At 40.6% G+C, this 12,513-nt stretch overlaps 1 protein-coding gene across 1 annotated transcript in view; it reads left to right on the top strand.

The window, feature by feature from the left end:
* OXSR1 (oxidative stress responsive kinase 1) overlaps positions 1-12,513 on the top strand; it is a 93,626-nt gene that overhangs the window by 59,237 nt on the left and 21,876 nt on the right. Inside the window, exon 6 of the mRNA XM_040591347.1 lies at positions 8,943-9,052. Coding sequence (XP_040447281.1) covers positions 8,943-9,052 — 110 coding nt within the window. The remainder of the gene's footprint in view (positions 1-8,942; positions 9,053-12,513) is intronic.

The following is a 12,513-nucleotide window of genomic DNA, read 5'->3' as shown; positions in this document are numbered from 1 at the left end:
AAAATGGGGTGAACTGAAAGTCTTGGAAGCAGTCATGCAAGCTGAGGGACAGGGTGGGACAGGCTTTTTAAGGCAGCTGCTTTAGCTAATACAGATGTGCCTGGAGGAGATGTCTGTTGCTGTCATGAACTGCATCAAAACAGGTATGTTGGAAATAGTCCTTGGTGTGGATGTATTGCGTCTGCGGGAAAGGGTGTTGTGTGGGGCTTTCTTGGGGGGTCGTGTCTCCCCTATTCTCTTCTGGTCTTTTACTTCATACATGTTTCTACAGAATTCACTCTTCTTTCCAGAAACCAAGAATTATTATGATTATTGTAGACTATGAAGTAAGACAAGATTTTTGGAGAGTACATTATAGAACCTGCGAGACTTCTTTTTCTTCTTCCCAGTCAGTGTGCCCTTTCCCTATCCCACGTATGGTTCCTCTCTGACTGTCCTGTCCCTCAGGACTGTGCTTTTCCCATGAATCTTGTAGTGCCTTTCCAGTCCTTGGGCTACCTCTAGCTGGAGGGCAGAGCTTGCTTCTGGTCGTGCTACCTTAGCAAACATCCTTGTACACGTTTAACTTTTCTAGTCCCATGTTTAATTGGAAAGAGCCATATCTGTTTGTGAGAAGGTCTTTTCTTTTTTAGTGCCCTGACCTGCTGGCAGAGGCAGTGGGTCAAGTTGGCGTGCTGGGGCTTAAGGGACAGGGCTTTGCAGCTGTGTGGCAATGACTGTTGCGTCAGGCAGAATTAATTCTGTGTTGCATTGTGTAGTGCTGACAGGTACGGGCTTCTCTGGTACATCTATGCCTGGATTTGCATCTTGGAATGGAAAGTGTAGATTTTCCCCTAGGAAGCAGAACACATTGCAATGCACAGTCTTCTGTAGGTAGCTCTTTTCCCTCTGCAGAAGGCAGTAAGCCCTTTTACAGGACTTAAATAAAATACAGGACTTCTGTTTAAAACCTGAAGTTGCTTTATTTTCCTTTTTAAGTCTCCCTGTGCTCTTAATACCTGCTGTTGTATTTCTAATGAGGTGTAAATAATTCATTCCATGTGGCAGCTGATGGAAGGTAGGGAGTGGCTTCTAAAATGCTCAAAGGAGCAAACTTCATACAGTGAAATCCTACAGTTTTTTCCATAATGGGGCCAAGATGTAACAGTTTGGATCTGTAATTGTACAGAGCTTTAGATTCAGTTCTGGGAGGGGCTGCAAATAGCTGTTGCATTAGAGCAATGCACTGTTATTCCAAGTGTTTCTGCCAGCCTAGCAGAAGGTTGCTTGTGTTTCTCTTCCACAAGGGTCCCAAGGTTTGGCTTTTTTTGTTTTTAATTAAGGCTCACTGGTAACAGGTACCTGTTCATGTATTTTTTTCCTGCTGAGTAATTTTTAATTGTTAAATCATTTTAAGTTTTACTAGCCTTGTACTAGTTAGAGAGGATTTATTTTTTCTGTGATTTGTACATGTTGCCCCGGACTGAACTGTCTACTAGTGGGTTGTTAGTGCAACATTTAAATGATGAAAGATGAAATCCAGCTCTCTGCATATCCTGCGAAAGCAAGGTTGCAAGATTTGCAGAGTATTCTCTTTACAAATTCTTTCTTTGAACATGCAAAAGGACTAATACTGTAACCTTTCATGAGACCCAGCCAAGCAACTAAACCAAGGTCAGCAAGTTCACCGCAGTGGCAGGAAGCACTTTAGTTTCTGTGAAGGCAACTGATGGCTTGAAAGAAACAAAAATAAATGAATGACTGAATGCTAGAGAAGAGCCTGACCTGGTCATAGTATGGGATTTTGTTTCTGTGGGAATTTCTGACACTTAAGCTTCCTTTCCTCCTGACCCAGGATGAAAAGCAAAATGTCTTGTGAATCTTTTGAGGAGGAAAAAAATGCTGGAAGCAAACCAATCCCAATAAAGTGAGTTTTGTTTTAGTGACATCAAAGCACTTGCCTTTGACAATAATATTAATGCATATTATGAATAATTCCATTGATCGTTGAGTGGTTCAGTTATCAGCTGGATGATGTCACTGTGTTCCCATGAAACAAAGTTGTATAAGTGTAGTTGGAGTTATACCAGAGGGGAGGAAAAAAAAAAAATATAAAAAAATTGATCAGCTGTGGAATGAAGCCTGAGGGTTCGAGTGCATGGCACACCTTCCTTGAAGCACCTGGTTTGGTGTACATAAAAAATGCAAATAATGTAGCAGGAAAGAATAACTTCAATTCTTTTAAAATAACGCCTTTCCCTTTTGCCATCCCTCTACCAAAACTACCAGTGAATAGTTAAGGAGGCTTTTATTAAATGTTTGGCCTCTGCAACTGTATTCCTGTGTGTTTCCTACTGCTTCACATGATTAATGTTTCTTGTCTCAGAAGAAATGTAAAACTTAAATGTAAATGTGAGGAATGTAAATCTTAAACTGGAAATCCTCTGAGGAAAACCCCCCAAATCTACAAAGTAGATGTAGAAAAAAATGCTCAACCTTGTGGTGGAGGAAACCCCACTGCTGGTCTGTACCTCCACAGCATGTCAGTGAATTTAATTTCTTGGGAAACTTCTGCTGTATAGAATTCATGGCAGTAATTTTGCTGCAGGATTATACAGTTCTAACTAGTGAACACTCAAGCCTCGCTTTAATTCAGGTCGTGCAATTCTGTTAAGGCTGAACAGAAAAAGTGACTTGATGAGGGTGTGTCTGATGTTTCTCAGGTTCTGTTCGTAACTCTGAATTGGTGGCTGAGCATGGGAGGTGAGAGCACCGAGGGCTGAGGGTAGGCACAGGTAAAGGGGCAGAGGAGAAATCTGTGAGTTTAGGGGCATTTGCTGGAAGTAGGAATTAAAAAAATTCTTCTAATGGCCTGCATGAAGGCCCAGCTTCAAACTCCTCCCCCCAGGGCCTGGGACTTTGTATTTTTACTCATGGGTCGGTCTATTTTTAACGGTGTAGCTCCTTTTGCTTTCAAAACATGCATCCACTGAACCAAGGCATAAAATTGCCTTTAACAGATCTAGTTGACCAGTGAGACCTAAATTGAGGCTGTTTGCTTCTATCTTATTTTCTCTCTCTCTCTCTCTCTTTTTTTTTTTTTTTTTTCCCCTCCAAGGGCTTGGGCTTGTGGCTTGGCACCAAGTTTTTGGAGCCTGTTAAAATTCAGAGAGTTTTGCTTTCTCAGTCTGAAGTGTTTTCCTGCACATTGAATTAATCTGTCTTCTGGAGAGAGCAGGACTCTTTCCCAGATATCATTGTTCTGGGCCCTGCTGACGGTGGTTGCAATGTAAATTGAGATAGCAGTGTTCTTTTGTGTGCCAACCCCTCCGTGGCAATTTTGGTTTTTTTTTTAATTGGAGCATAAAACCTCTTTGCTCTGGCATTTATTGGCTCCCTGAAGTCTAAAAGCTGCACAGGTAAAATGTACTTTGTCAACATAAACTGCATTGGCACCAGCATTGCTGCATAAACCATGAGGTGACTTCTCATAGTAAGCAAGGCTTACTATTCTGCAGTTTATTTAACTGTGCTGGCCCTGTAATTTACTGTGAAATGAAGTGAGAGTCTTGATAGATAGAGGGGGAGGGAGAGGTTGAGGAGAAGCTCTCCCAGGGTGCATGAGACTTGCTTGGTATGAACCGTGCTCCAACCCTGGCATGATGTTAATATCCTACTGAGACCAAGCGCAGATTAAATCTTCCCCCCCCCCCCCCCCTCCCCGGTTTTATCCACTGGGATATTAAATATCACCCACCTCTCTGTGATTGAATGTGAAGAAGCAAGGGTCTACTGAAGGCTGAAAGGTACACATCCCTCCATGTCTTGGACTTTTCTGTTGTAGGGACAATAACAGGGTATCTTCAGGTTTTTAAAACCAGTCAGGATTATTAGGACATACTCCAAGAGGCACTCAGTGTGCCTGCCATGTCCTGGGCAAGCTTTGTTGCCAAGCGGTTGAAGTAGATTGAGATTTCATGAAGTTGTTCAGAACTTGCTAATTGATACTGGGCAAATTGCCTAACCCCTCTTGCTTTATCTATTTATAAAATGGGGATAGTTCAGGCCAGGCGAACCTTGTGTAACTGAATTTGTGTAACTTTCCACAAATCCATGCCAGCTTGTCACCGGTTCTCTGTGTTCCTGACTGCTCTTAATTCATTGTACTAAAATAGCGCTCTACATAAACATTGAGCTATGATGTAGGCAGTGTTGTTTCCCCACTTTCCTTTAGGAAAGTCTAACTTTGGGAGATTAAATTGCTGTAACAAGGTGCAAGGCACGAATCTAACTTGGGGAGAGGAGTGCCAATTGCAGGGCTCACTTGAGCAGCCAGTAATGTATCACAGACACCTCTGAGCCTCTTCTCCATTTTGAAAAAGGGGCAAAAGTCTTTTTCTCTAGGCTTGGTGGAGTGTTTTGGTGCCTCTGCTGCAGCAGCATGAAGTGAAGTAACTTTCTTTGTCATTTGTAATATCTGTGTTTCCTGAAGAGGTGTTGCACTATTTGGTTGTTGAAACCATTTGTGAACTTCTCCAAGGATGGTGGCTTCACCCAGCCTGGGCTTTGTCATCCTTCAGTTACTTTATGCAGTATTAGCCTGTCTTTATTAATGTGCTGTTGGGCCGCTGTTTCCAGTGTGATCTTTACATTTACTCAGCAGAGGGATTTCATACATCTTTTATGTGCCTTGCCATTATTGCAAAAAGGCTTAAACTGTGATGCAGTGAAATTGTTCTGCATGCAAATTCATTAGAAATACATGTAACTGTACAGATCTACCTTTCCAAATGAGAATTTGGGAGAACAAGTGTGTATTTATAGGTCCAGTACCACTGTATAACCATATAATCTTTAAAAGGAAAGAATTTTTTGATTCTTGTTCATCACCAATCTTCTTTTTCTCTGGTGTCTTACCACCCACTGCATTCTCAGTACAAAATTGCGATTTACCACTGCCTTCCTCCTCTTCTTGCCAGGCTTTATTCATCTTCAGTGCTCTAAAAACTGTAAGCTTTGCAGAAAAACACGAAATACAACTGCAGATATTTTCTGACGCTGAATAACTGAACAAAAAGGAAGGTGACCAGTGGAAGAAAACTTAGTGCTGTCTTCTGAAATACTTTTATTTTTGCTTGAGGAGGGATAATATCTCAGCTACTCAAGTTTAAAAATAACTCAAAGTGATTTGAAGTCGAGAGTGGTTTATTCTGTTGTTCTTCTCCCACAGAAGTTGCGTTCTGCTTTAGGATCTGATCCAAACCCACAAAAGGAACCTTTCTGATGTCAGTAGGCTTTGGTCCTCTCTCCTAGTTAGTGTACAGCCTTCTTTCCTTTGTACTTACCTTGTAGTAGCAGGTACTTAGGCTTTTTGGGGTTAATGTGATGTTACAATATGAGATGGCCAAGGGGAGATGATTTTTAACCGCTGTCGTCTTGATTTGGATAAGACAATCTAACTTACCATACGGTAGAAATGTATCTTCCAGAGGTACGCAGCAGCAATGGTACCTGTTGTGATGTGGTCCTGCCACAGCATTCTTGTGCTGGTGAGTTGTTCAGACTGGGTCTTTGTTTCTGCAACACAGAATAGTAAGAGGCAATTTTCCTTTCAGTGTTTGCATTTCCTGAGTGGCCAGAATAGTTTGAGTTTGACAACTTGGATACCGTAATAGTGGCAACTGTTGCCTAATACCATGCTTTTTTCAACACTAGCCTGCAACGTCCTTGCCACTGTAGAGTGTTTTGTAGGGTATGTGGTTTGCAACACACAATGTTTCTACTGAAAAAGACAGAATTGGCTTTATTTTCTGCAGAGCCTGCATCAGCAGAATTGTCTTTTCTATTCTGGACTGGTTTTGTTGTGATGTGAGAGTCTGGATATACATACATATTTTTTTTGTTGGTTTTTTTTTTTTTTTAAAAAAAAGAAGTCTTTGGTTTATATCACTGTAACAGGTCCAGCAGATGAATCTTTTCTACATTGTTTCAGAAAAATTATTAAAAAAGAAAATCCTACCATTTACATCCAGACATTCTGGAGGCTTTTATTTGCTAGCTAGCAGACTTCTGGAAGTCTGCAATTTTGGAGCTCCTTTAGAATATCTGACAGTCCTTGGATTCCCAGCAGTGGTGGTTACTGGTGTTGCAAGTCGGGTCCAAACATTCCCAATTCCTTCCTGTTTCTGGTGACACAGTCCTCTCTAGCTATCACCATAGTGAGCCAATATAAAGTGCAAGCTGCCAAATAAAAGTGCAAACCACTTCTGAGCTATCATACCTCTTGAATTTCATGACTTCCCTGTTTTTTAGAGTTAAATTCATTTGCAATAACCTAGTTCCGGTTTAGCCCTTCTGATGGTAGTTAACAGTGGCAGAGGGAATGAGGTGCAGATTGTGCCGGCTGCTCAGGAATAAGAATTGAACCCTAACTTGTACTTAGGGTTTTTTTTTATTGTTTTACTGATATTTCTTAAGAGCAGGCACTTTCTTATCTTCATAGCTGGGACTTGGATAAAGTTAGTAAGATGACATTTGAGAAGATGGTTTCAAAGTCATTCCTAACAGCAGAATAGCGCAGTCTGGTTGTGCCTGTTTTAACCCACTGGAAATCAGGGAAATGGATTGGGAAAACATTGAATAAATCAGCCAGGTAACAGAACAAAATTTAATTCCATTTAAGCTTTCTGTTGACCTCAGATGGCAGATGTAGGGGCACAGTTTCCAACTGGAATTTATAAAGCTGTGTTTGATGTGAAATGTGGTAAATGCTGTGTGTGCTGTGTAAAGGACTTGCTTTTACGGCTGGAATGCTTTTTCTTTGAATGGCATTTCCTTTACCCTCAAAATGACTGCATGGAAACTTGAGGTAAGATATACGCAAGTTCAAATACAGCACATCACAAGAATATGCTGATGGCACTTGGACAAGTTTCTATTAGTATTATCTTATTTAAAAGAACTTCTAATTGCTTTTGTGTTTAGAACAATAGATCTTATGAGACTTCCTGTAACGAGGGGTTAGGTGCAAGTAACTTCACTCTGAACTTTTTAGGGACTCATTCACTTTTCAGAGAAAAAAAAGGATAGTGGATACACACATGGAAGATTTCAGAGCAAAATGACTGTTGCAGAACATGGGTTTCCAGAAAAATACAGATTGTAGTGCTGATGGGGATAGTGATCAGTCTAGACATGCTAAAACTTCAAGGTTAGCAGGAAGACAAGATGCCTCTGGGAACAGGAAAGTGCATCTGGAAGATGATGAACCCTAACGATAGGCATTTGCTAGTGCTTGTTTTAGCCCTGTGATTTCTATGCAACTTTCTTTAATGTCAACTTTCAGTTGTCAGAGTCTAGTATTTTAGTTCTTGTCCTTGGAAGCCTCTAACCTAAGCGATCTGGAATCTTTCAGCATCTTATTGAGTGATGATTTCACTGGTGTTTCTCAAATATTGAAAGACTGCTGAGAAGGTGCTCATTGCACTGCTGCTGGAGTGATGCAGAGGGAAGCTTGGGACTGTCCTCACGTGAATGCCAGTGCTTGCAAATTTTAAGGAGGGGTCTTTTGTTGCAGTTGATACCTCAGTTAGGATAACATCTTTAAGCCATGGAATAACATAAAAGAATATGGAGTAACTCTGTGGCTCCTGAGTAAGTTTACAGTTAACCATGTCAACTGAGTTTCAAGTTTTTTCAAACCAGTTGTGGTCAATAATGTTCTTTTTTATGTCAAATAGCCCTTGAATTTCAGAGGCTTATCCTCCAAGCCTGTTATCAATTTAAAAAATGGCATTCAAGATTTTGATTGCTAGTACTGTGTTTAAAAACGAGTGTGTGGGTGTGTGTGTATAAAACTGCATTATAGAGTATGACCCATTTCAGGTCTAAAATTTGGCAATACATAAGCAGTGTAGTTTGGAACAAATTAGGAAGAAATACTTAAACAGTTTTGTGTTTACAGTTTCCTCATGAGACTATTTTTTCTACAAGGAAAGTCTCCTATCGTCTCTTGAATGACTTGGTTGCCAAATATTTTGTAATGCTCTTCTCTGAACAATAGGCTGTGTCCCATTGCTATACCTGCACGCTACTGGTGCTGTTCACAGATCCTGTTTTCCATGTCATTCTTAATTGTGTAAAACATCAATGTTACCTTTGAAAGCATAGTTTTCATGTAAAAGAACGATTTACTTCATAATACAATTAACCAGTGAGTGCATGGGGCACCCTTCAGCTTGTGAAAGATGCTTCAGGTGGGGGTGACGCTGTGCAGGGTGCGAACACCTGCCTGCAATGCTTCCTCTGGGGTGGCTGGGCTGGTTAGCGGCACGTGCTGCTGGGTTTGGGAACACTGCTGTATCATCGGGAACCTGTCCAAGTTCCTGTTAAAGCACTGAACGTCTCAGTGATAGAAGATTACCAAGCAAAGCATATTCTGGTAATAAAACATTCTAGAAGAAGGGGCTGATAGCTCCAGTCTGCAGGATGCACTTAGGACAGTTAAATGTTATAAGGCCTAGTAAATTTTTATGTACCCAACTTTGTTGCTGCAAATATTAGCAGGATTCTAATTGAAGTTATTAGTTGTTATGTATGTATAAAACGGAAATAAAGGACTGGCTGTGGGAGGCAGGTTTGTACAGTAGCAGGTCTGCTGGGGAGGTGCAGGCACGCTGTAATGTGACCAGTGGGCTGTAATGGAAAGTGGAATTTTCCTCTCTGCCAGCCAGCACTGAAAGCTCTGCTATCCCCAGTAATTAAATGGTGGACTACAGACTGTTCATGTACCCGCACTCTTAGCTAACTGTTGATCATTCCTCGTTTATTAGGCCACTGCTCATGCGTAACTCTATGGTTTAGTATTTCATAGATGGCTGGGAATATGAGGGGAAAGAGGGGACAGCCCTTCAGTTTGCTTGGGATATGTTCTTAATGAAATCTTTTGTTTGTTTTCTTTTCAGACTTTGGCGTTAGTGCGTTTCTGGCCACTGGTGGTGACATTACCAGAAATAAAGTCAGGAAAACTTTTGTGGGCACACCTTGCTGGATGGCACCAGAAGTTATGGAACAGGTGAATTGTTTTTCTTAATGTCCTCTTTGCTGATCTGCACCTGGAGTTCCCTGTTGTCATCAATGGTTGTATTGACTTCAAATTAAGGTGATAAGAAAGCCTTACAGGATGCCAAATTAAAACCACAGGATTTTCTTTGATTTGCCTATTGTAACCAGGCTTGTACTGGAGCATATTAAGTGTTCAGGAGGCTTTTGCCCTGTTGCTTCTCTTCAGGCCTCTGCCTAAGATGAGACAGCTCAGCTGTTGCATAAAGAAGATTAACCTGCCCCTCCCTCTTGCATAAATGTGAGGTAGAATATAAATAGTTTCACATGTGGTAAATATGCACATATACAGCTTGGTAACATGCTCTTCTGCACTTGCAAATGTGAGAATCTGGAGCAGCTAATCACAAGATGTCAGAGTGGGGAGTTGTTACGGTAAAATAATGTGCAGTTGACTTGATTCAGGTTTTTAGTTTTCTCTTGGCTTGTGAGTATCCAGGTTGTAAATGCTGAGAATTGCTTGCCTTTCCCCTTTCCTCCTCTGCTCTTTTGGCTAGCTAAGAGATTTACTTCTTGCCATGTGGAGGTATGTCACTTTTTGTCCTCCACTACTTCGAGACTAAACTAGAGAAGCTTGTCTCTGTGACTTCTGGTGAAGGCCACCTGGAAACTTTGTTTAATGTAAAAATACCATCGCACACTTCTGATCAAGATCCACAAACAGAATTATGCCACAGTCCTGACAGTGACTGCAAATGCCCTGTCTATTGTATTGATGTCCAGTGCCATAAGCATTCTGAAAATTATCCCTAATCCTCTTAAAAACAGTTTGACAGAGGGCTGGGCTCAGGGTTTGAGTTTTGATAGGTGTGCCAAGCAGAAATACAACTAACTAGAAATGTTTTTACATTTTTCCATCAAAAAAATCTTTTTAGGAAAACCATGGGAAAATACTGTTTTATATTAGTAAACCCACCTTGTTTCTTTTATCTTTGCTGTTCACAATTAAATATTTTGAAGCTTAGGAGGAACTTGAATAAGACCCCTGCATACGTATATATCTCAAATGAAATGCAGCTAAACCAGTAGTAGAACTTCAATGCATTTTTTCCTATATCTAAAACTTCTTGAGGGATTGAGATAATTTTGAGATAGCTTAAATATACTATTGATGAAAGGCTTTTTTGATGTTTGGCCTTTTCAGTGGCTCCCTGTGGCGGCACTGAGGGGCTGGTGCATTGCAGCACTCCTGCAACCTCTTCAGAGTGCAAGTCTCACATGACGTGCTCCCCAAGTCAGGAGCTGTCTTTGTGAACTTGCTTCTGAACTGCCTCACAGTCATGTTATTTTTGGAATTTTTGATGTTGATTTAAAAATAAATAAAAATAGAGTATTCAGTGTTTTGGAAACCAGATTAGAGTTGCCCCTTGCTTTTCTGCCCTTTATGTCCCGTCCTGGTGCACGGGGCACAGCAGGCTGGCCAGGACCTAATAGTGCTTCTCCAGGCTCATCGTGGTTAGGGTTGCAGCAGTCTGCAGGACAACAGGGAAAAAAAGATCTTAAGAAAGGTGCTAAAAAGGAGAAGTGAAGGTTTTAGTGACGAAGGGAGGATTCTTCATGCAACAGATGTATTTCTGAAGAAGGGAGGTTTTTTTAGGGAGTCAGGTACTTCCGTGAAGGCTGTGCACATATAACTTGTTACAAATATTAGATGGTAAGGTGGTACTTTGGAAGTGCGTGTGAAATCTCTCACTATCCATGTGTATCATCTTGCTGTCTCCCAGCAGGTGTCACTCTGAGCCGCTAAATCTAACCCTGGGAAAAGGATGAAGGGATTGCTGTAGATTAGCCTTCGATATGTAGATATTATTGACTTAATTCCATCTGGTTCGGCATCATTGAGTTCCTTTAGCATGTTAAAACATGATAGCCTGGCATTGTCTTTTAATGTATGTTCACTTGACAGATTTATGGCAAAAGTTGATGAGAAAAATAGATGCTGATATAAACTAATGGCAGGGTGGTGACTAATATGTATTGGACAGATGTCAAGATGAACTGCTGTAGACTGTTTTGAACTTCATAGCTTTAATTTGAAAGCAGAATTATATGATACAATTTAAAACCCACTAAACAGTTAAAATCCCAATGGGGAATGGGGAGTTGTACAAGTGTATAGATGTGCTGCAAGACTAACTGAAAGATAAAGCTAAGAAATACTCCCAAATTATTCTCAAAATCTAAAAATAGTGTGAGAGGGGGAAAAACTCCCCCACCCTTGCAGCATATTTTTTCTTACACTGTGTCCTTTTAAATTGTGCTTTTTTAGTTAAATTTAGTTTATTTAATTTAATTTAGTTAAATGACTTAATCTGTTCATAATCGTGGCATCCATAAACTGAGGCACTTCAAGAAACCTTTCAGACCTTTACGGCTTATGAAAATGATGCTTACAAAGTTGAATAAATTAGTGCAAGATATAAACTCCTGTTACTACAATAAATTTGAGTTCAATTATAGTATATGAAAAATGGTACAAGAGTGTTTTTTGTTTGTTTGCCAAAATTCAAGATCATCTTAAAGGTAGTTTGCGGAACATTTTTGGCTTCATCACAATGAGTGCCTTTCTAAAGCTTGTTAGGTTAGCTGAACACAATACCCCTATTAGCTTTGCTCTGATTGAATATTCATTTTTCCATAGTCTAGTGAGAAGAGACACAAACCATTCTAAGCAGCCAAAACGGTTTGATTTTTGTAGCTGCTCTTGAAGTTAGTACATAATGTCTCTCCCCTGCAGCAGAGAAAGCAAGTGCCAAAATATTACCTAATAATAACAACGAGGAAGTTACTGCTTTGGCATATGAACTATTTTTTCCTGTGCATGAGGGGAAGTAAAGGCTATAAATTTTTCTGAACAAGGCTGTGTTTAATGTCAAGTGCAGAAGCTACTGTTAATTAGTGGAGGGAAATAATAGTCTGCAAACAGGAATGAGGGGCTTTTGACTGAGCTGGTATGTACTGAAGTTTCAGGATTAAGCATGTTTGCAGTCAAATTGATTAAGCGGTTGACTAAAAGTGTAGTGAGGTCTGTATGTCCCCAGGGGATAACAATCCATCTATTAACTATGAGAGCTTCATTATGCTCTTTAATGACTTTCTGTATCTTTGTGTAGAAGTCGGAGCCTGGTTTAACCCAGTGCCCCTTTATGTTCTACACATGGAGAGGTTTATGGCAGAGCAGTCCTAGCTGCACAGTCCATAACCATAATCTTCAGCAGGCTGACTTCTAAAACACCTCCTTGAAGGTATAAGGAGCTGGGGGGAGAGGAGGGGGAAGGTGTTCTTTCCATCTCTTTGACATTATAGTGCTGGTCTTTCCAAATTCGAGAGGAGAGGAAGGAAAGGGCGAAAGGTTGTGTAATAGGCTAAAGAAAGGGATTGTAGTATTGCATAGCAAGAGGCACATGCTAACAT

This window comes from Falco naumanni, chromosome 4 (assembly GCF_017639655.2).
Source record: "Falco naumanni isolate bFalNau1 chromosome 4, bFalNau1.pat, whole genome shotgun sequence".
Taxonomy (NCBI): Eukaryota; Metazoa; Chordata; class Aves; order Falconiformes; family Falconidae; genus Falco; species Falco naumanni.
The sequence above is the reverse complement of the archived record's forward strand: the minus strand, read 5'-3'. Positions and strand labels throughout refer to the sequence as shown.